The 24,294-nt window shown below is 40.9% G+C and overlaps 1 protein-coding gene across 1 annotated transcript; it reads right to left on the bottom strand.

Moving 5' to 3' along the window:
• Positions 1-775: 775 nt before the first annotated feature.
• pdhx (pyruvate dehydrogenase complex component X) lies at positions 776-23,607 on the bottom strand. Its single transcript, XM_035643019.2, has 11 exons — positions 23,437-23,607; positions 21,849-21,932; positions 18,692-18,792; positions 13,163-13,362; positions 11,887-11,985; positions 7,650-7,815; positions 7,020-7,167; positions 5,077-5,135; positions 3,644-3,802; positions 2,400-2,464; positions 776-1,695 (listed from the first exon to the last, which is right to left on the bottom strand). The coding sequence occupies exons 1-11, from the start codon at positions 23,570-23,572 to the stop codon at positions 1,440-1,442; spliced, it is 1,473 nt and encodes a 490-aa protein (XP_035498912.2). The 5' UTR covers positions 23,573-23,607; the 3' UTR covers positions 776-1,439.
• Between the last annotated feature and the right edge of the window lie 687 nt (positions 23,608-24,294).

Here is a 24,294-nt window from a genome sequence, read left to right as displayed (position 1 = left end):
GGTTATGAGCACAGCTGACCGCGCCGTACCACATTTAAATGCAATAAGGAAGAGATGACTGGGGAGGAGGAAAGAAATAAGTCTGGTCGAGGCCCGAGAGGAGATTTTGTCAGATGATGGATTATGGCCTCCGATGTTTTATGTCAGCTAAAAAAATAAAAAAAAACTTAAAGTAATAATTAGTAGTGATTAAAATGTAGTTTTTAAAGATATTTCATTCTCAACAAAACACAATGACGAAGTAAAGCAAGGCTATGTTTTTTAAAAGTGTCTTTAGGGCAATATTTCTGTCAAATGGCAAACAGCACTTGTACTCATGTCTAGACACTTTTGGCAATATGCAATGTGTGGAAAGGAAATCTAAGACCCAGACTAATTAGTCTGTGATCATGGCTCTATCATCTTTTGTACTTTCTTCCATAATCTCTAAAAGAAACAATACCAGACTCCCGCTCACGCTTATCTAGGATAAGCGCTGCCCGACTGGTGCTGATACATACTGTATGTAAACAGCTGTTCTGCCCACGCTTACAGCAAAGATACACATCTGCCAGCAGAGGCTGACCTGTATACTCAGCCCAGCAAATTATCCTAATTGGCTTCTTTTGAAATAATAATTATGTAATCTCTTTAGATTTTAATTAAATAGAAACATAGACACACACACACACACACACACACACACACACACACATCTGGGGGTACCCTGGTAGCCGTGATACATCATGTAGGTGGGGAGAAGTATTTTTTTAATGAGCCACACAGACATCCAAAGCTTGAACAGTGTGTTTTATTGGCATCTCAGGACACCAAAACATAAATGATTGAATTTAGTTTGTATACACATGGACTTTGATAGATTCGTTTTCAGAGATGTCACAGCATCGGTTTTTAAATAAGTTATAACATATTAACATGAACGAGTTCTTAAATTTTGTTTTAATTCTGTAACAATGGGAAATGGTTTACGATGCAAGTTGACCCTCATACTACACAGCACTGCCAATGATGTTGCGTAATAAATATCTCTGACAAATGTACATAGATGGTTTTTACAGTCCCACGTTCTATTGTGCGTGTGTTGACACAGAATAGATGCACCGGTGCTGAAAAACACAACCTAGAATAACCACTTTATATATACAACACTGGTGTGATAGAGGAGCCATCGCTGTTACGCTGTACGTGAGCACCTTGCCTTGTCAGTTCTGTCTCGGTAATATTTGGCACCACCGCTACGATCCTTTGTCACAGAGGCCCAGTTTTTATTTCTGCATCACAAAGCTCGGTTATTATGTGGGAGACGAAAGTGACAAACTGAAGTTTACACTATGTACAAGACTACTTTGTAAGCCTCAACCCAATGGGAATTAGCAGGTGTTCCTTGCTTTGTCTTTCCAACAACTTTCATAGAGCTACTATATCTCTTTGTTGTGTTTTCAGGCCAGGGCCATGCGTCGCGGTTGTTCTAGGTTGGCACGGAATTTGTCAAGAAACCGCGAGGCTACTTCATCATCCACTAGCCGTCCATCGCTGGACAGTGTCACTGTCATGAGCTGATGGGTGTGCAGGGTCTGGTCATCCTGGCGCAGTCGCAGCTCGGCCCTGGAGGTCCCGACGGCGAGGATACACGCCTGGGGAGGGTTGATCACAGCGCTGAAGCCGCTGATACCGAACATCCCGAGGTTCGATATACTGCCACAGAGAGAAATGGAAGAGGGAAGCAAGAAGTTAAGCTCAGAAGGGGGAGAACATGCATTAAAATGATCTAAGTGGACATTACAGTGATTCTAAAACCAGGAACATTACCACTTGGAGTAAGTAAAAGAATAATAACTATAATTGGCTGTGAACATCTTATATTATAAATGGAACACTGATCCGAAAAGATTAATATAGAAGAACCAGCCGCCCAATTGTTTCCCTAAATGCCGTGCATGGTCAGTACGACTGATCGGAGGGCAGCTAGCCGTTTGTCTTGATGAGAATACTAGCTCAGGGGGAAACAGGAAAATGAGTAGAGGAAGGGCAAACACACGTATCCTCATGAGGACAAGGAGGGCTGCATCACCATAGGAATTCATTGCTCCTGCCTGACACAGAAACCCCATTTATGTCTCACTGACACTATTAATTCTAATGGGCTGAAGAGCCTCCCTTCAACTTTTCAGCAAATTGATGGCACATTAACTTAATTGTCCTCGTCATCCACCAGGACCACATTTAGTTCAGCATCACATGGAATGTAGAATTTGTAAATATATTGACTCAAAGGAAATTCATGACAACTATCTTGTCAAGAAAACTGAGAGAAGATGTTAGAGCTGAACATCAATTTTTTTAATGTCATGACATTCCATGCGTCTCTTTTTTACCTAAGAAATTATGTGTTTGTTTACCTGAATGAGCCTCCCTGGTACTCTTCAGGAAGAAGTTTTCCATCCCGAGCCTTCTGGGCCAATGCCTACAGAGGAAGCATAACATACATATCTTACGCAAGAGATGAGATATATGAAAAAAGGCATCAGCAATATAGCACAGCAACAGATACCTGTACAATATTCCAGGGCAAGCCATCCAAAACTTGTTGTGATATTTATGTGGTGGAGCCAAGTCCATCCCCCAATGCCATGACGCTAGCACAGCTAAAAACGTGAAAAGACCATATATATTTTCCTGGTAAAGCTAGACACGAAATATTCAATTTTTGCCACAATTTACCATAAAGTTATGCTGTACAGACAGAACATCAGAACTTGTCTATCCTAATTTATAAATAAGCCAAAAGGGACTTAACTTTTATTCGTGGCAATTCAGCAAAAGTGCTGAAAGCCTTTGAGTCAGAGTTTTACACCATCCTGAGCTTTTGGTGAAAAGGCTTTAGGGGTCAATTTTGAAAGATGTTTTAGAAAATTATCCAATTTTCCAATAACAACCACTCAGATCAATGAAATCTATCAGACTGCGTGGTGCTAAAATGAAGCTAGGGAACTGAAAACACCGAGAATGGAAAATGAGGCTCCTGGTGAGGTTAATTAGCACATAACTGCAAGCCAGTTCCTGTGAATTCATGTTCCATCAGAGCAGGAACAACCTTGTCACTGCTGGTGACAAACATGACGTTCACCCGCCCTCGTCTTCAAAAATGTCTCCATTAGGTTTTTTTGTGCCTCCGCAATGAGAAACAGTGTGAAACTCGAATCATGAGTGTGTCTGTATAAGCATGTCAGATTTTTTGTGTGTGTGTGTGAATAAATGTCTGTCCCCAGCTGCTGACTGTGAGCACGAGGTAGAGCAGGCCACTGTGACTTTGTACTCCGCCCGTGGCCAGTGACAGCTGAGACCCGCAACCTTATCATCAAAAAAATCAAATAATCTTTGATTTAATGAGATCTATCAAGTTAATTGACTACTTCTCCTCTAAACAATCTGAATATGAGGGGAAAAAATATAATAAAATCTTAGCCAGGGGCCGAAAGAATTTGTTTTGCCATACAGCTGTGCTACAGTTAGGCCTCAACTCCCCTATATATTCCCATGTAGAAGCCAACTGCGAGCCGCCATGTCCTCACGTGATGATCATTACAGAATGGTTTGTAATATTTTCTTGCCTTTAATTCCTCTCAACCTGGTAATTTTTTACCTTAGCGTTAGCTGAGATCTCCTGGACTCCTTTGTTGGCAGCATCCTTGATGATGGGGGTAATGAGGCCTTTGTCAGTCGCCACGGCGATTGAAATGTGGATCGAATCAAGTGCACGGGGTCCATCGCCGGACCAGGTCACGTTTACTTCTGGCATCTCCTGTGATTAAAAAGTCAGGGGTGAGCAAAGGGAAAAATAACTAGACAAAGACAGAGATACTGTACAAAAGCCTTGCATGCAGTTCATAACTGCAAGTCTGATACAATATATTTTATTGAGTTTTCTCCCAAAAAATATATTCATTTTACAGCAAATGTGGAAAAATAGTGAATCTATTTGGTGGTGAATGTACACACTTATCTATACAGATGCTGAAGATACATGTACATAAATAATCAGAGGATGACTTTGATCGTGGTTAATCTTCTGTGGTGGAGCATCTGTAACAGGTTCATCTACATTGCAAAACATCCATGTTGAATATTTAGGTCATGTGCCCACAAAAGGTTGAGCAGAACAGATGCCAATGCACACACCAATTTGTTAAAAAAGGGTGACACAAAAGTGGCTTTGGATGCCACTTCCTGACAGGTTATGTCAGAAGTTGCTTTTTTCCCCAGTTTTATGACGTTACATAAGCGAATCACTTATCTCAGTATTGAGCAGTAGCCAAAGAGGATTTTTGGCCATGTGGTACGTTGTACTAACAGTGACACGTCGTGTTTGGACACCGAGACAAACTTGTTCCACATTTCTCAGATTTCATGTAACACACAGCAATGTTTTACACGTGTCTTCTGGCATCTGGTATATTTAAAATACCTTAAGGTTGACACGTTCACTGAAGCGTATACAATATCCCCCTGATTTAAGTGATAAACATGCGGGAGTTGATAGGCAACGTTTTTTTGATCAGAAGCTGACCAGACATTCCCTCTGTGAAATAACTAAATTACCAGAGGGCTGCATCTATGTTTTACCTGCATTTACCTTCACACATTCCTCAGATCAAACAATTGATTTCTTTGCAGTATTCCCTTAGAAATAAAAAAAAATGTAAACAATCATTTCAGAGATGTCCTTCTCCCTCTGTTAAGGTTTTCTTACACTTTTCAGGGAGATAAACAGTTTCAGAAATTCCTCAGAACTTCCAAATGATCTGAGACTCTGCGTCTATATTTAGTCTCATCTAAAGACGGCAAGGCTACTGCTACCAGTTGATTCACCCGCTGGAAATTAACAACAGGCACAACAGTGTTGCCTAGGACATTATTTACATAACAGACTGTGTGTGTCCACAGGCTTTGTTAACAACTGAAAGACATCCTAACAATACACACTGCAATATGGGATGAATCCACAAAAAAAAGCTTGGCTTCCACAGGTTAAAGGAACAAATGACAGACGAATGAAAGACTCAGCACAATACTTACTTTGAGTGTGACAGCAGCAGCCTTGATAATGAAATCATTAACAGACACTTTGATCTGTTCTGAAAAGACAAAGAAGATACAGCATGTGAGCCCGATTCAAGCTCTAATGAGAAGAACTGTCTGCTTATTTCAACTGATTAGAGCTGGTCTGGTAGAAAGCGTCCTAAAGAAGACAGAGATGAAAATATGAGCATGTATTCTCAACAAGAAGTGTGACATATGATGGCATACAAAGCCGTTTGTTTCGGGCAAATTTCTAACTATACTATACTAGCAAAGCGCTGATAAAGGCTTTTGTTTCACACACACCTTTGTAAATAAATGATGCTACACACCCAGGCGTCTCAAAAAAAAAAAAAAATGCATATCATGTTGAGTCTTACTCCAGCTGAGTGGAATACGTTTCTCTCTATCTGACTCAGTCACTAGCATTTGCTCTGCATCCCTCTCTGTGTGTGTCACCCGCAGACCGAGCCGGTTTTGGGGTCTGGCATCGCTGCCAACTTTTACTAGTGTCCATTAGTGCTGTACTAGACAGTTATGAACGCTGCGAGCGGGGTGATTAACGAGCTAACCGTGAAATCGCCCTGCTCCTGAACAATGAGAGTCCGCAAAAACAACCGGAGAGAGAATCCCCCATACACACACAACCGCGCTAATAGGTCTGGAATGGCAAACCCTTTTCCTCTGTCAAAGGGGCAGGACGCGTGGAGATTTACCGTTTGTTCGACGGCGAGGCAAAGTTGAGCTGAATAAACCACACTGTGTGATAGTGTGTTGAACTGTTTTTTGTTTTTTTTTAATGTCGGAAATTTGAAAAAAAAAAAAAAAAGACTCTTGCCACAAAAACTGTCCCACAGCACGTACTTTTAAGGAATCCTTGAAAAGCAGCCGTTAAGGATACATATTCTGAGGCCTGAACAGCAAAATGCTAAAAAGGGTGACATCCTGATGGGTGTTGCTCAAGAACTTGTGGTTTGCCCAATTACAGTTGCCAGAAGAGGAAGTAAAGAGCGGTGCAGCCAAAACATGCAGAAGGTATGGCCAAGTCCCGCTTGTGTTTAATTTATTACTCAAGCTCTGCCAGACTCACGCTCACTGTTGGGGATGGATAGTGCCATTTCCTTTTAGCACACATTACCCTTCTGATGCGCTTCTTTATCATGAATACTGTCAGTTACAACACAGGGTGTAGCAAAGAAGAGCAAACACCCGAAATAATCCATTTGAAATACTCTGAACCCGGAGAGAAACGATTACTCTGGTAGAAAACTTAACTCTCATGAAAGCTCAAACAACTACACAAGCACATTCTCTGTTGTGAAAGAAAACAGTTTTCATTCATACAAATATTGGTTAGTGAACTTGTTTGTTGAAATATTTTGTCATTTCAACTGGAGGGAGCCACCTCAAGCAAGGAGAGGCCGCCGTGACATTGATAAAATATGAGAAGCTTTAGATCAGTGCTGATGTGCTTGACTAACTATGTGCATCTTATCAAGACATGATGAGCCTTATGTTGTGACGTATGGTGTAAACAAAGAGCAGATCTGATAAAGATCCCACAAGGCAATATTCAGCCCCATTTCTTTCCACTTCAGAACCCATAAAGCATGTGACACCATACAGGGTTGTTGTACTATATGATGTACTATGTGCATATTACAAATATATGTCTATACAGTATGTATGTAAACATCAATTTATCTGTATAAGCAAGAAAAGCCAAACATCTGTGGAACGGAGATACGGGTGTGTTAGTTGGAGCAGGGTACCATGACTGGGAGGATATGTTCTTTCTATGATTGTCATCTTTGTCAAATGTGCAGTCATGTGAAAACCCTGAAATGTACATCTTCATGGTAACGTTTCCTTCAAAACGCTACATGTGTATGTAAGTAATACTGCTAATGTGTGAGCAGTCAAAAGTCTGGTGTTTTCACCTTTTGCCAAGTCTTTGCGGAGCTGTATGATGGCAGCCATGTCGCAGTCAACGGAGGCGTAAGCATGGGGGATGGTGGTCTTTGATTGTGTCAGCCTTTGAGCGATCACGCGGCGCACATTTGTGGCTGGGATCTCTGTGAACGTGCCCTGAGGAGAAAAAGTGGAGGGGAGATGCTGGGGTAAATATTCAAATGAGAAAAAAGATGGCACTTTGAGAGACAACGGGGAAAATCAGGGACAAGAAAAAAAGCAATGATGTATCTCACCTGCTATTAATCAATCAAAAAAAAGGCACAGTACCGACAACATACAGATTCTATTCACACGTGTGTTAAAATTAGTTTAAGATTGATTAGGACTGACTGGTTATGTAAAAAGAAAATGTGTCTATCTGGTTATTTATAGCCTGTCTTTTACATCAATAGGGAATTTACAGCCATGGAAAATAAAACAGAATATGGTACAAAAAAAGAAAAAGGGGTGACAACAAGATTTGAATCCAGAAGTTCATAGCACGTGTGTGTGTGTGTGTGTGTGTGTGTGTGTGTGTGTGTGTGTGTGTGTGTGTGTGTGTGTGTGCGTGTGTGCAAGAGAGTGTCTGTGAGAGAGATGGTTTAAGGAGTGCTCACTGGTGCTCCTGGCTTCCCTGGAACAGAGAGAGGAGGTATGTTGGGTCTGCTGCCTGGGGGCGGAGGGGTAGCTGCCGGGGTGGGAACAGGACTCGGGGCCGCTGGGGCCGCCATCGCTGGGGTTGCTTTGGGGGCAGGAGACGTCTTCAAAAGATTCAATGCATCTCTGTTAAACAAACAGATAAAAGTAAGATTATAAGACCTCATCTAATACAGTAAATTTTTTACAATAAATCTATTAAATAACTCATTAATATAAACAAATTGTTCTCTGACTAGAATTCCAAATATAACTGCTCACTTTCTAATGGGATGTCTGTAATTAGTGATTTGCCACATGACTGCGCAAATATTAGATGTGGGTAGGATGACATATTCATGATGAACAGATTTTTAAAACACAAACATTGACTTGGGGAAAAATTGCTTCTCTGAGCCTATTCCCCAATTTTCTCTTTTTTTGCAGTCTGAAAGAATGTTTTTGGGTCAATTTTATTTTTGGGTTCATCTTTGTTGAATTGCACGCTGGCTGATTCCCAGTGTAGTTTCAAGGAAAACTTTTTCTTTTCATCATGTTTTTCTTCATTTCTGATATTTATTATGGTGGCCTAATTTCTTTTGCTTTGAGAGAAATGAATCAAACTTTTTCCTTTTGCATGAAAAGTTTTGTCATTTCCTCATTGTCCCTTGACCATTATTAACGGAAAAAAACCAACAAGTGTATAAAACAATATACAATGAAACATTATTAACCCACATGCTCCCACTTGGCAAAATTATAAAAAGCAGCCCTCTGCCCCTTTTGTATTGTTTCTATTTGTGTCAGGTCTTGCAGAGAGCGGGGTAACTATCGGTTGTCCTCCAGTGGATGGGCGTCATGAGAATCATTTGCAAGTCACAAACAAACTCCACCGGACCAGGAAGGATCAGGTGACAGCTGCAGCAACGGACAAGCTGTTAATTTTTTACTCTCTGCTGGTACGGTGACGCACTGACATCCCTACTTTTCATGTCTCCTCAAAGGCACTAAATTAAAACGGCACAGACCTAATGTTAAGTTGTATGTATCTGCTCTTAAAGGCTGCATACGTGAGTGCAGACTATAGAGTACTGAGAGAACTGGCCTTGATTATTTATTTTCTTTCACCCACTAGGTTTGGCAATGGAAGCAGTGGGAGGGGCAGGTATCAGGTGTGCCTGCTTGAAGCGCTGTGGTTCTAGTTCAATGCACTGGGGTCCACCAACCCATATGCATCCAGTCCTTTGTCTGGACCAGCTGTCTCTGACCTCTCTATGTAGCCGGGAACAGTCTAGGCCCAACAGCTATTTTCTTTCTTTTTCCTCTCTGAACACACTTTTTTCTTTTTCTTCCATCACACTAGTTCCTCTTTTTCTCTAACTGTTGTGAGTATTTGTTTGTGCAGGGGAAGAGGCAATTTGGAAATTCCCCAGCTAATCTGCGAGGATCTTACTGACCGTTTAATATTTGCAGATCACCAAAAACAAAAGAAAATTCAACATAGAGGTTGCAAAAAAAAAAAAGTACAGGCATATAGCAAGCAAATCGCAAAAAAAAGGTTGGTACAGTAAAGACAGAGAAAACAAAGACAAAAAGAAAGCAAAGTGCTGAGCTGTGCAAAAATTGCAAGACTACATTTAAGATCCTGTTTATAGATTCAAACAATGTTTTCACAAAGTTGAAATAAGAGCAAGTCAAGTCAACAGCAGCCTACAGTGGCCATTTGACAATGACACCATAGATACCTCTTATGCTTGCCTGTGCTTTTCACACAGACCATTTACACCCCTGCTGACGACCGAAGCAAAGGAGCCTCTGAAAGAGTGGGAGAGGGTGACTGGAATATCAAAAAGGGAATCGGGCAGCGCACACAAAATGAGCAACCGATGCAAACAGACAGACTTGACAGTCTGCTACTGCCACCTAAGGCAGGCTCAGACTGGAGTACACATACAAAAAAACGTGTGTATGAATGTGTTAGTTTAGCATTGCTGCTGACTTCAGGAGTAACACTGGAGCATTACATAAACATGTTTTCTTTCAGTGGGATTTTTTTTGTGTTCTCTGAATAATTTAAAGTAAAGTTTTGAGCTTCAGATAAAGTGTGGGGTCTGAAGTTGGACATGTCATGGAGCCGGGGAACAAGCCAACCTAATGAATATTTGTCTTGGACAAGGTCAAAAAAGGACATTAAAAAACTGCCCCTTGCTCTTTTGGGCCAGCGCCCATCACTATTTAACTCTTTTTTGTGAGTTTTGCTATACACAGTACTTAAATACTGTGACTTGAAGTAATATGATAATTAATGCTTAATGAGTGAAACCACAAAAGTTTAGATAAATGCATACCTACACTTATCTATGATATATAAAACAATTACAAGATAAAGCTTTTTACACAAATCCAGAAATGAATGGTAGTGTGTGCATTCACACAGGTTATAGTCATACAGTCATTTCTGCTTACATAAAAAACACAACCAAAGACTGGTCCAGTGTATAGTGAGGTAAAAATCATCAATCATCTATTACCCATTACTGTGTTCACCTTGCCTCTTGGCTAACATTGCTATGTATAACAATGATGAAAGATAAGTGAGAAAAGGTTGTGATACGAATGTGCCCGATCGTTTTTTTAAAACCCATAGCTGTGGATTATGTAACATGCTATGATCTCATCCCAGGGATGCATGACCTCTGCTATTCATGTCCACTATAGAGGGGCCCCACCGAGCAGAGGGTGGAATGGGAGGGGTACTTCTCCCGGGTTTCAGTCTTATCTGATGTGCCACAGGACAAAAGAAGGAAAATAAGGGCTATTCTGCCCTCTCTTGAAGGAGCTTAGCCGATGTGAAACTATTCGCATGAGGAGATCTGGTTTCCGACAAGAACACAACTCCTCAGTCTCACAACATGGCTAGGCCACAGCCCATATACCATAGGCTTAGCCATTTGCATCTAAACTTTTAAAAGACATTGGCTAAAAGTCAAACAGCAATTTTATTTTGGATGTGTCCTAAATATGAATATTTGTGCTAAACAGACAACTTCCAACCAATTTCTCAGCCTCTGGTTGGTTTTACCAAAGTGGTTAAACTAATGCTATGATTTTATGAGACCCCACACATGTCATCTACAGATTTTACCGGACACCCCTCCACACTTTACATTCACAAATTTCTGAAATGATTTCACGCTTTTCTCCAAACAAACACAAACACACAAACCCATTAGACATTTCTCTGCCCTGGTTTAGCAAACTGAGTGAAACAGCTCGTCATTCAATTGGTGAAGGCCGCTCGGCAAAGACACACATTGCTTTTTATTAAACCACTTTACTTGCAGAGTCTCTCATCTTCTCCTGTCATCTTCCAGCATTAACCTTCATTTCCAGAGACTCTGAGCTAATTAGCCAGCTGAGGTGTCAATAGGGGAATAGGCAAACCATTCATGTAAGTCTCAAAACATAGTTTAAAGAGAGGTAAATAAGAAACTGCATTTCTAAAATAATCTAAACTTCAGGACCTAGAAATCTCACAAGTCGTTGTGGTTATATCATAAATCCAGCTGTAAATTAGCCCTCTGTGTTACATTTAAAACAAGGTCTAGGGGATTTCAATGAATTGACAGTCTTTACAGTATTTGGCTAATTACCCATCACGTTTATTTCTCTTCTACTGCATAACAAACACAAGCCCCAAAAACATATGGTCTGTGTTATTATGGTCACACGTGGGTCTTGGAGAACCGGTTGCTATGGCAACAGAAGCTCGCTTAATGAGTTTCCCCAGCAGGGTGTTAGGTGGGTAACGAGAGCCTTCAATCAGGTCCCCACTGACAGCAGGTAGCCATTAGAGCTGTGTGTGTGTGTGTGTGTGTGTGTGTGTGTGTGTGTGTGTGTGTGTGTGTGTGTGTGTGTGTGTGTCTACAGCTTTCTCTAGTCTGAATTCACAACTTAACAGGACAAAAGCACCTGAAATCTAAACCACCTCTCTGTCACACTACATATCACACTGAATCTATCACCCCACAACCTAAATCATAACAGATTTGTTTGGCATAATTTTTATAATGTTATCCTCACCAGGAATAGAGACAAAATTTAAATTACAGATATATTATTCCCCTTCTTTTTTTGGTGTAAACACAGATGTATATTATGTAAAAAAAATGTCAGTGTGGATGTAGCCCTGAAGCCAACTCATTCATTTATACTCACTCCTTGGTGATAAGTCCTCTCGGTCCAGTGGGTGTGGCCAGTTTTGGGTCTAAACCGTGGGTGTCCAGGATGTTTCTTGCTGCTGGACTGAGACGTAAGCTGAAGAAGAGAGTGTATGAAAGCTTTCTTTAAAAAAACGTATCTTTAATCCTAATATTCTTGATTATAAAAATGTCAAAACCTACCTTCATTTCTTAACTTTACAGTTAATAACGGTTAGAAACACACTGATGAACGTATCGTCAAAGTCAAAGCTGTCCAATTTAAATTTTTACTAACACAACACTCAAATCTACAGTGGGGTCCAAAAGTCGGAGACCACATTCCCACTGTACATATTTGTACACAGCATCTACTGTAGCCTAGAGTGAACAAAGTTAGTGTCAAACTGTCCATCAGTGGTATTTAGATTGACATCCTTAAAATTGCCAATTTCTGCATCTATTTCCTAAAACTCCTGCTCACTGCAAAACACAAATCTTTCACACCTGTCGAACTGAAGCAGCCATGGTGCAAATCTCAATACGTGGGATGGGCTCGGCATAAAACGTTTGCATAACAAATAGTCCATCTGTTTGTTCTGTGGCAGCTGCTTTGCTTTCCACAGGAATAGGTAGGATCTCATCCAATTTGAAATGTGAACCGAGACAGATCATCTTATTCATAAAGTTAGATGGTGATGGAAACGGCAGAACCTTCAATCTGAACCAAATGAACCGAACCTGAACAAAAAAGTATTATCTTTAGTTTAGTGTTCATGCCTCTTTATGCAACCGGATCTGTTGAAAGGTTGTTTTACTAACAGAGGTAGAAATTTTAACAACCAAAGTTAAAAAGAACAAGCATGACCTGATTTTAATGCTTAAACCGCTCAAGTCTAAAGTATTAGCTTATTTGCTAAACAGATCTTTTAAAGCCACTGTGACAATGAGCTGCCTCAAATTGTGGATATCTAAACAATTCACTGACATATGAACATAATCATAATCCATCTTATTTAAGGATAAAAAGCAAATAAACCTGAATTATGTTGGTATGGATGAATTGTTATTGAGCCTTCCACAGCCACCACAGCACATATGCTGAAACCCTCTATTATTTACAGTTCGCTGTTAATTGACCAATAAAAAAAATCTATAAAATAAGATAATCCTTTATTAGTCCCACTATAAGGACATTTTCTGTGGTATAGTAGCAAAGGTTGTAGTAAAAAATATACAGTAGACCACGTGTATGATTTGAACAGGCAGCAATGAAAATGAGAGGCAGCACTCACGGTCCTGACGTGGCTGGTGTCGGTGGAGAGGGGGCTGCAGGGGGCACAACTGGGGCAGCGGCTGCATGTTTAGCAGGTGGAGCTGCGGATGGAGCCGCGGCATCTGGAGGGGGGATCTCAGCCTGCTTCCAGTCCTGCCCTTCCTCCACCATGAGGGCAATGAGAGTGCCCAGGCGCACGTTGCGACTCCCCTCCTCCATCTGTAAAGAGAGGGTGAGAGGGGGTACTTACACGGTGAGGATTAAACATTAGGCAAAACTGATAAATGCAACTAGAATAAAAAGGTTAAAGTCTCTTGCTGTATAATTTTGAAGCAGAAAATTGAGAGAGGGGAAAGTGATACCGACGTTAAATCAGTTGACCGGTGGTCCTCGAACAGATAAACCTTTGACAGCCATTGTTAGGCGGCCTCTTGAAAAGTGACACGACCTTCTCCTTCACATCAATTTCTATCACTCTGTTAACATGACAAAAGCATGACTGTTCTGGAATGGGCTCTCGGAGTGCAGTGGATGTGTTTTCATGCTGATCAAAGCCGTTAACCATTGATTCACTATCTTGTTACTGGGTAATCCAAATCCACAGCAAGCCTTGTTCTCCTCTCTCCCCAAGCTGTGCAAGGTGATGTAGCTCAGTCAATATTGATCAGTCTAAATGAAAGGCCAGGCACAACACACAAGACTGGGCTGCTGCACTCAATCTCCTTTCAAAACGGTATCCACTCGCTGTTCTGTCAATTGAGGATGTGGCTCAATACAAGGAAAGATTTCTGTCCAAAAATGGCAAAGAGACATCTGAATCCTGCCGTGCAATTTTGTTCATTCCATCAAACTTAAGTCACCGCTGACTAGCCAAGAGGTGATGACCTGCAATTCTAAACAACTGCCCCGAATGAGAAGAGAAGAAGACACAATTTCACAATAAAGCGGTGCAAACAGAAAGCACCATTAGTAGATCCACGGTTATCAACCTACTCCACCTCTACCTCCTTCTTCTTCTCACAGGCATGCAGAATCAAAAGCAGCACTCTAATAATCATATCCACCAAACTGGAAAGAACAGCAGGAGCATAAGAGCATCTGCGCTCTCACTGTTAGAAGGACCTGCTTTTCTCTGCTTATGCCATGCTGCTTTACTTCAATGTAAACCTAACTGTGCTGCAGCAAGGTTATGGATATATACGCACACTATAGTGTGATGTACGCGTTGCATTGAGGTACTGACATTTATATTTACAGACATCTGATTTAATAAATGACAAAATAACAGTTTTTTCTGTGAAAAAAAAAATAATAATGTGCAGGACTTAAAAAAAGTAAGTAAAAGTAGTAGCTATTTTAACCATATACAAAGCAACACAACATAATTTATGTGAGGTTGTAAAAAAGGAAAACCTTAAGATAAAGTAGAAATCTTAAACAATATGTTTGATAGGCGACAAAGCAAAGTTCATTGTTCTGATGTTTTTGTGCATGTGTATGCATTCATATGTTCTGCCTTTGTTGGTCATGTCTAGTGTGTCTATACATCTTGGCCAGGAGGAGGTGATGGATAAGGGTAAAGCCTATAAGGGCTACTCAGGAAAATCTAGACTTTTGTAAATTTCCACAGAAAGTGCCCATCATCAGACCTACGGGGTTTTTTCCCACATGGTAAAAACCAGACTCACACCATGTTTCCCACAACACTGCGATATGTGATCTGTTTTATATGACAGTCGTCAAGATGTATGAAGATATTTGAGGAGCATACTCCTGAAGAGACTAAATAATGTATAATACACTTGATGTATTCAATGCAGTGTGAAAGGCTTACACGTACACACATACACAAAACAGCATGTGTCATCATTTAATAGCCACAAAAGAGCATAAGAGAATGTGTCAGTATATTAACACAACTCTGTATATCAACAAATTTACCTATCATATTGTATAGAATTTATAATTCATACCTTCCAAAAAATGCTGCTTCCGTAATTTGCTTAAGTTTTTGAGGAAGTACACTTACAAGCAGAGACTGGCCGCCTTAATAAAAAGGGGAACTAACTATGAAATAATTATTAGTCAGCTTGTGAAGCCTGCTTTTGCAACTGACTGTCGTTGCTCAATACAGAGCAACTGACAATCAGAGAGAAAATGATTTGGTGGATTACTGTAGTGGTGTGGGGCTCAACACTGCCATCAAATGGTTAGAGAACAAAGTGAAACCTATGAGAGGCGTAAATGATGCTCACACTTCAGCAATTGCAATGGATCAGACACCGCTCTGCGTGAGGCAATGTTGGTTTCACTAAAACCCAAAGAGGTACAGCTGACAGAGAGGAAACTAACAATACAATCCCACATTTTGTGAGGTGACACACAGTGAACTCTTCTACGTGAATGGGGTGCAAGACTTCTGAATAAAGTAATTGGCAAATTTGTGAACCCTAATCTCCATGCCGTGTCCTCGTGGCTCAACGCAAACGTCCCCGTGAGCGTGAAGACCGTTTGCTGCCCTGATCCATTCGTTCGCCATTTTTAAATGGCAAACGTTCTCACTGTGCAAAATCCAACATCTCGGATGTGGCTCTTCAGGGACCTCTTCAGAGACCATCAGCAAGCCTAATGATATTACAAAGCCAGACAAGACCTTTCAAGAGGTTTAACCTACTTATCACCAAACTGTTATCATTCAAGCCCCCCCTGAGAGTCTTAACGGCTCAGCTACAATATGCTTTAATTTCTTTTAACTTCGACAAGGTGGATGCTCAGAAGCTTTTGATAGAGTCCATGAAAAATGTCAGCCTTGACACTCAGTTGTTGCAGCGGACATCAGCTTATGGTCAAACAGTGCACAGACGAAGGTGGTAGAGTGTGTGGGTTGAAAAAGGAAAAGAAAGAAGAGAGACTTCTCACTCAGGGAATGAGTAACGGGTAGTCTGTGATCAATAGTGCATGACAGATAATGCACGGTTTGCAGCAACATCCTTTATGTTGGCATCAGTAGTCTGCCAGCCCACTGTAATACAACACACACTTCAGACAAAATTCAAATCTTTTTCTTTTTGGAGAGTGGGTTTTAACTGTTAAGGAACCTTTATTACACATTGTCATTGAGTTGTATTTTATGGTTTAGATCTATTTTGTTCTTTACAAAGTAACCACATATTTGTGTTATAATACAGACTTCCTTCTTCTTCCTTCTCCGTCCTTAGGACCCAAGGAAACTCCACATAAAGACTAATGGAGTGCGGCCAACTTATCCTTACAGGCTTATAATACACGTTCTTGCAAGGACAGCTCAGATTCGGAAACGACAATACAACTGCTCCCTGATGCACCCATATTGACAATACATACTTAAAACAACGTAATTCCATCACCAAGCACCCTCGTTGTTTCCTTTTTTATAGACCTAAATATTCTATCACTGTCCACTTCCTGCTTTTTCTGAAGGCAAGAAATCATAAACACGTGTCAGCTCACCTTGAAGCAGACAATAGACATGGGCTTTTCACCAATTTTGACCTCAGAAGGTTAGAGAGTGATTTACAGAATATATTGATTTAGAGGACATATGGCTGTTTAAATTGATCACCTGGTTGACAGTGTGTAGAGATGAATAGTGGAAGGGGAAAGGGAATGATGAATGGGAAACTGACAGGTTAGTATCGCAGAATGTGTTGGATATCTTCATCAATTCATCCACCTATTTAACGATCTACTGCATTTTGTATCTCTGCCTAATGTATCTACCTATGAATCCTTTTTTTTATCCACTTCATCCTCAGCAGCATACATTTTTAAATACATCTTACCACAGAGGACCTATGTGTAAGTCTATGTACTGTATTTGTATTTATCATTTCCTACAGGCTATGACTGATTGTACCCAAGACAGTTTTTCCGATTGAAGCCCTCGGGTCAGTGTAGAGCCACACAGCAAGAGTATGATGAGATACAGTAATCTGCGCTCTTGGTGCTGGTGCTGCTACCCCCCAACCCCTTACAACCCAGTTTAAGCAGGATCTCTCCCCCATTCTCTCACCCCCAAGAGCCATGGTTGGAAATTGGTAGAGGACCATAGCGGTATTTGACCCCCATAAATAATCCCAGTGGAGCACAGGAAGTTCCACGTCTACTGCCGCCCCTCCAGGCATTTGGCCGCAGGCGGGTAATTACTGTAGTCTTTAAAATTAAAAACCTAGTGGGTGCATGGAGAGCCACAATTACACCACTGAGGGCTAATGTACTCAGACAAAGTGGAAGCCATGTAAAGAGATTGTACAAACCTCTGAAATAACGACACAAGCTGCTGCTTTTTTCTTATTGAATAAACACATACTCTCTGTCAAAGAGAGAGAGGGAGAGAGTGGTAGGGGGCTTATCTAATGCAGACCATCTTTCTCTGCCAGCTTCAGCGGTAAAGCCCTTACCCCCAGTTCTTGGGTGGTTGCTATGGAAACTACCTCAGCCCCACAGTAGCTCAGACAAGGATGGAGTAGCGGAATGTGGAAAAATGGTGGCAAGTGAAGTGAAAGGCAGGAATAATGAGATATAAGCCTATGGTTTTATAATAGATGCTCCTCCCTCTGATTATTAATTCATTAGTTTAGCCACTTCTACGTGTATGACTGTTTTTTTTTTTGTTTTTTTTATGTTGAACAAACAGGGACATCGCCTAATTAAACTCTGCTTCACTCAGGCGTCACCAGAAGGTGAGCATGTCCAAAATGACACGGCTAAGGAGCATGTTGTGTTATTAGATAAGACACACTTTATGGCGTGGAGCAAGGCTTTTGGTCCTTGTGTGAGAAAACATGGGAGCAAGCACAGTGACCCCTCACCAGTATCATCCTGAAGTTTTTAAAATAGGGAACTGAAACTGAAAGAAAGTGGACTTATATTTTCTTTAATTGATCTTCATTTCCTCCCACTTAACATACCGTATTCAGCTGTCTCGCCAATCAGTCAACAAATCAAACAAAGATAAAAAAACATCTTCATCTTTTCGTTCAGGCGAATGAGCATGTGGTGGAATACTGATGATAGACAGCCAATTGCTCCGACTTTGGCAGCCCATTAAAAATTCAAACAACAAACAGCACAATGGGGGGATGGAAGGAGAGAGATATTTGTCGCTGAAGACATCTTGTCAAAGCTTTGCTGTCACTGCATATGGAAAACAGATTTAACAAGTGTAGGCAATTAGCATATGCAAATAATTAACCACGAAGGGCGGGCACGCAGCTATTAACAGGACTACTCTCTCAATGAATTCAAGCTTAATAAAAACATAACCATACCTACAGTAAATTGCTGACTTTATATAGTTTGAAGGCAGAAGAACTTAAACGCAATCTAGTTAAGAAGAAGAATTTAAAATCCAGAAAATGCAGAATTTAAATACACCCTCAACCCTCTAATTTCATTGGCAAAGCCCCCAAAGCCAAGGCCCAAACAAGAGTGACTGCTATTTGCAAATAAATTTCCTCATCTGATCAGAATTTGCAGGTGAAGTCTAAGTGTGCTTATGCTCACTCACCAAGATCTTTGCCAAGACGCCATCATCATTAGACTCCAAGGTAACAACAGCCTTGTCGGTCTCAATCTCACAAAGGGCATCGCCCGCTGACACCGCCTCACCTGGAGAGGAAAAGAAACACAACTTCTGATAAATTATAAACATTTATTTGGATTTCCAAGAATCTAATTCCCAAACAAACGTTCCTTCATGAAAAGAGGTTTAAAGTGCAGATTAATAATTTCAGCTGGGTTTGGGAATGCACGCATGTATGCATCATAATCATCCGAGGAATGTTCAAAACACCGGCTCTTTCACCAAGGCTTTTCACACAGAGAACAAATTATTTGCTGTGAGAATGAAAGAATTCCACCGAAGGGACAAAAAGGTTATGCGGGAAAATATCTGCTCTGGCTGTGGCTGACGTATCAAAGGAAGGGCCCTAATCAATGTTTCATGGGAAAGAATGTGAGATAGGAAAATGCAGCACGTCTGATGGAAGGCGAGATCTTTGCCTATCCTGAGAGTCTCAATAGACTCCCATTGGTCTACTACGAGAGAGCTGGAATATATTAGCATCTGCTTAGCAGTGAAAAAGGATGGCAATTAGGAACTTCTGCTTCAGTTCCTCTGTACGCACAAATGCATTTTTTTTTCCATTTTGTGGAACAGCTCAAATGGGCTTCTAATAGAAATATACAGAGACAAATTGACCATATTGTCGCCGTGGACATAAAGCGGGGGAGAGGAAAACTGCTGTTCAGGGGTCGACAGAGCCAACAGTTTACACTGGGCAAGTTGACTGACCAGTCCCCGGTCTGCTCCGAGCCCAGTCCACTATTGAAAAGATGCTTGCTATTTTTTAAGAACTGTTGACATGGGATCCCAACACCACAGATGTTGGAATGACGCAGGTAAATTAATGTTCAGAACTGCTGGAAATCTGCTCATTAAAGTATGGCCAATTGAGGGCGTCAGCTTTATTTTGAAGCAAACGAGCTCCGGTAACCACTGAGGCTGTTTCAGGTTTAGGGTCGGGTACCAATATATAGTTTAAACGAGCAAATGTGACTTCCATGGGTTGTGATTGACACCAGCCGATGGTGTTCTTAGCTTCTTCCGAAAGACACACAGTGCCTGGCAGGGTACGTTTGATTTATTGTTCCCATCCTTGCCAAAATTGTGGACTGCCTAGCAATTCAAGATGGTGTTTGCATCAGGCAAGAATAGACAATTACAATAACAACGCAGTCAACAAAAATAATAATAAAAATGTTGTTCCTAAACTATTCTGTACCCTTTAATTAAATAATAATAATTACCAAGGAAATGCTTGGTCGAATCAATAGATTGATGTTAAAGTTAAATAATGATTTGGTTACATTATAGCTCCCCTGCAAATTTATAGACAGTCAAGCTCAATATGATTGAATCCTGTTATCGACATATGCCCATTTGTTAAGAAGCGAATAGGAGGTAAGAGTATATGAGATAGAGGTCATGGGCTATCTAAATCTGACATCTGGTCACGTTTCTATCTTTTGGTAGAAAAAGCTGCATCATCTGGGAATATAGCAAAGAGCAGAAAAATCAAGGGCGGTGCAACTGCGAAAAATAGTTCCTTGTAAAATCTCAAATTTATACCTAAATTGAAAAAGAAATGAGTATATAGGGCGTGTTTAAGGTCAGGAGAGGTGTGGGAAGGAAAAATGGGTGTGTCGAGGGAAGAGGAGCTGGAAATGGGTGGGGGGAAGGTTGAAAGACCACAGGCAGTATTGACGTTGGAAGCCCCTGAGAGCGAGCAGTAGTGGAGTCAAGATTGGATTTGTATGAGGTTTTAACACCATATGACCCCAGGGGTGAGGTTTGATGTGCAATATTAAAGATTAAACATGCGACCCCAAGCCTTTTCACCTCTCGCTCTACCAGAGAGGATGTGGGAAAACAACAACAAAAAAGGACTACTGACTACCTCTCATTTAAGTTAGTAAATAAGGTTAGTGCACATTGTTTGTGGTAAATTATCATAATTCATGCTGAAACATTCTATCCAGATAGAATCACAGTATCCCAATGAACTTAGGACGAACCTTAATTTTGCGAAAACAAATTGTGTGGAGCACAGTTGTGTGCATGGGGACACTTTCTCCTGTGTTTCACACTTTATTATAATGTTGCAAAAATGTTACATGGAAATGTACGACAAGATCAGCATATATGTTTACTGTAATTCTGTTGAACGACAGCACTTCTTGGCCAGCGAAGTCACTGTTAGCATAAAGTCCCACAGCCAAGAGGCATTCTGAGTTTTCTGTTTTTTGTTAATTGGAGTTGTTAATCTGTCATAAATGATGAAAGTCAATCAAGATGTTAACATATTAACCGTAAATAACATGTAGCAGGAACAGTACAACCAAGTGGCTACATAGCCCACTTATTTCCTGCATAAAATAACACAGCTACACAAAACGCCTAACAAATGTTCACACAATAGTCCCCTGCTGTTAATCGTGGTAACATTATGCAACAGAAGTCCTTTTTGTAAGCGCTCTTTAAACCCTTTGATGAACCCGGGGGCAGAAGGTAGCATCCCGGATGTGCTTTGCTTGTCACTGAGAATTTATCTTTCCTCCTTTCCCCTTTTCTCACTTACAAACGTGTACATATCTCACCCAGAGCCACAGAAGCACATGGCAACACAGCCGAGCAGCCAATCAGAACGCAGTGTGCTGCCTCCTGATAAATGAGAATGTGGCTGAGGCGCATGGCGACGCAGAGTTGCTAAGCAGTGATGAATAGTGACTGCCGTGCTTCCTTGAGCCAATTAGCCACCAGAGACCCTCAGGTGCTCCACTGCTCAGGCCTCTGCCTCGCAGAGGAAAGTGGTGTCAAAAGAGTAAATGATTAGTGCGGCTGTTACGCCATCATTGTGGGGGAAATAAATGTTGCGCTTTAGGATCTGGTGAATACAGATGCAGAGATTGTTACTCTTATTATTATATATGTTTTGACTGGGAGGGAGCATTCAAATAAGGTTAGCATCAACAAGAAGGGAACAATTACATGTAGAAGTATAGTTAACCATCCATTCCTTAAAAACAGTCAATAAAAGGAGTCAAGCAGAAAAGTGTGGTGATGAGAGCTGGCAAACACATCAATGTAATTGTATTAGTTTTACCTTCCTTCTTCAGCCATTTGACTATGTTTCCCTCCTCCATGGTGGGGGAGAGAGCAGGCATTTCTACTTTTACTGGGGTGACACCTAGAGGATAGAAGCAGAATAATACAACTTACACTGAGGCAGTAACAATGTCATTGGGCCATCAGGCTTGAAAATAAAGCAGAAATGTTTCCATAAAAAAGCACGTTCAGAATTTTTTGAGTTTTTCAACATGGACAAGGCTAGGTGACAGTCAAAATAAATCAAGTGATACATCCAGGAGTAGCAGTGTTTTGTTGCAACCAGGCCTCAGGGAGGTTGACAGAAGAGCGCTGGCGGGTCACTTATGTAATTGTGATTCTGGCTGACAAGGCACCAGAGGCTGCGGAGGAACTCTTTTTTCTCGCAGGCCTTCGAGGAACCACCAAAGACCCCATGCCGAGTGTCACCAGCTGCAGCCACTCAGAGGGCCAGAGTTTAACTGGCTTCAAGCACCATGTTGGTCATCAGGTCTTCAGGCCGCCAGAGGAAGCACAAATCCAAGCTGCGGAGGCATCACTGCTTTACTACAACTAGCCTGCAGCGCTGCAGATGTAAGAGCAGTCTGGGTAATCGCTCAGACATGACACACTCAAAAGAAATACCCCTTTGTCTCGTGTATTCTGTATGCTCAGTGAACTGCACAGATTGTATAGAAAGCGACATACATATGATAGATGCTAGAAAAACTAAATGTCCTTGAGATATGACGCTGCTTGTATATATTTTTTTAAATATTCACCACAGAAACTAGATACGATTACTGGAAGACATACAAGACCAAAAAGCTGCTCTGAGGTATCTTTACATGACTCTCAATTGTGGACTGCAAACTGTTTTTAATCCAATAAATCAAGAATTAAAAACTCCATGTGGCATGTGTGCATACAAACACAACTCAGATATTAATCAGCCAGCGATGATACATCAGACAAAGAAAAAACAATTCACTCCTAAAAAATAAAAAATGAAAAGAATTTAATCAATTACACATAAAATATGAATTATGTCAGGGGGGCTTGTAGGGTTTCCATCCTTGGATCATGCAAATAAATCATTTTTTTTCATAGAAATGCATTTGCGGTCTACGGTCGTTGTTGTGTGATGCTGCCCCCTGCTGGATATTTGGCAATGTCACAAAACTTGAGTGTATAAAAAAAGGGGCCACTATTTATTAGCTCCCATAACGCTATGCTGTATCACTTGTTCTATTCATCTATATTATCTGAACATTGGGATCGCCAGTAACTGTTTACACGTCAACTGTTGAACAATAAACCTTGCTAAAAATCAATGTGAATGTCTTCCCACACTGGATGGTGGCCATTTCACTACATCATTTTCACACTTTATTTGATACAGTAGTGAAATACAACGGTTCAATACCGAATGATTTGTTATGAACCTCAACAGCACTGTCCATCTTAGTGACGCTGTCATAGTGGGCAAAGTCTGGTCAACATTCTGAATATGATAATGTGACACGATTAGCCCAAACCAGAGGGTGAAGCTAGTAGGCGTCAGCAGTAGTAAAGGACACGGGAGTATCTTCCCGTGAAGCACTCACCGAGGAGCCATGGTGACGGAAAGAAACGCCTGACTTGCTCCAGCCACGGGTTCGTTGCCCGCGCACATTTGTTAAAGTGTGATAATCTGAGGCCGAATAAAATCGCCCGACGACCCAGACGCAAGGAAGCCGCCATGTTGTCGTCCGTACCCCGTCGGTGAGAGGTGCCCGCGGCGATGCCTGACTGGAAATCACCGGAGAGGGAGGACGGTGGATAATTCGCAAAAACGTAATTATTTCAAGGGAATCGTCGACTCCGGAAAATCTTCAAACACACACAATGAATTGTACCTTTGTTTCGTTTGCACAGAACATATTTTACTGATTCATTCAAATATAAACGTGTAGGCTAAAAAGCAGTAAGTCCTTTGGGTCCTTCAAGGACATATAACTGTTCTTCTGTTGCGTTCAAAATGCCTGGAATAACCAGTACTCGGTAACGTCCTGCCCCCTGCTGGTACAAGGTCACAAGCTCATGTAGAAAGTAGTCTGTGCTTAGAGATTGTGAATTAAAAAGTTTTTGTGTGGAAAGGGAGTTAATACTGATAATTATCCTAGTATTAATAATTGCTGTAACCCTATTCCCATCATCTTTTGGTTTTTAATTCTACTCATTTATTGTGAATTATGTATATTGTTTAAGGTTCAAACCATGTAGCAACGGTTTTAAATTATTACAATAAAATTTCATTGCTGGAATAAATTGGAAGTATGTTCAATTTTACTAATACAATAAATGAATCAGACAACAAAAATAAACAAAGATAAATATAAATTTCAATGCACTCAAAATCAGCTGAAATTCAGTTTGGGTTTAGGCCTCGAAAAACAAATTCCATTTTAATCGAAAAGTAAAGA

This window comes from Scophthalmus maximus, chromosome 7, assembly GCF_022379125.1.
Source record: "Scophthalmus maximus strain ysfricsl-2021 chromosome 7, ASM2237912v1, whole genome shotgun sequence".
In the NCBI taxonomy this organism is placed as follows: domain Eukaryota; kingdom Metazoa; phylum Chordata; class Actinopteri; order Pleuronectiformes; family Scophthalmidae; genus Scophthalmus; species Scophthalmus maximus.
This window is presented reverse-complemented; position numbering and strand designations above follow the sequence as displayed.

What these genes read in the sequence shown, in the direction of transcription:
- pdhx (XM_035643019.2), bottom strand. Translation starts at nt 23,572, where the DNA reads ATGGCGGCTTCCTTGCGTCTGGGTCGTCGGGCGATTTTATTCGGCCTC. An exon ending in CAAATGGCTGAAGAAGGAAG is followed by an intron (nt 18,793 to 21,848) that starts GTAAAACTAATA and finishes TTTCCTCTCCAG; the next exon opens with GTGAGGCGGTGTCAGCGGGC. An exon ending in CTGCTGCTGTCACACTCAAA is followed by an intron (nt 3,803 to 5,076) that starts GTAAGTATTGTG and finishes TTTTAATCACAG; the next exon opens with GAGATGCCAGAAGTAAACGT.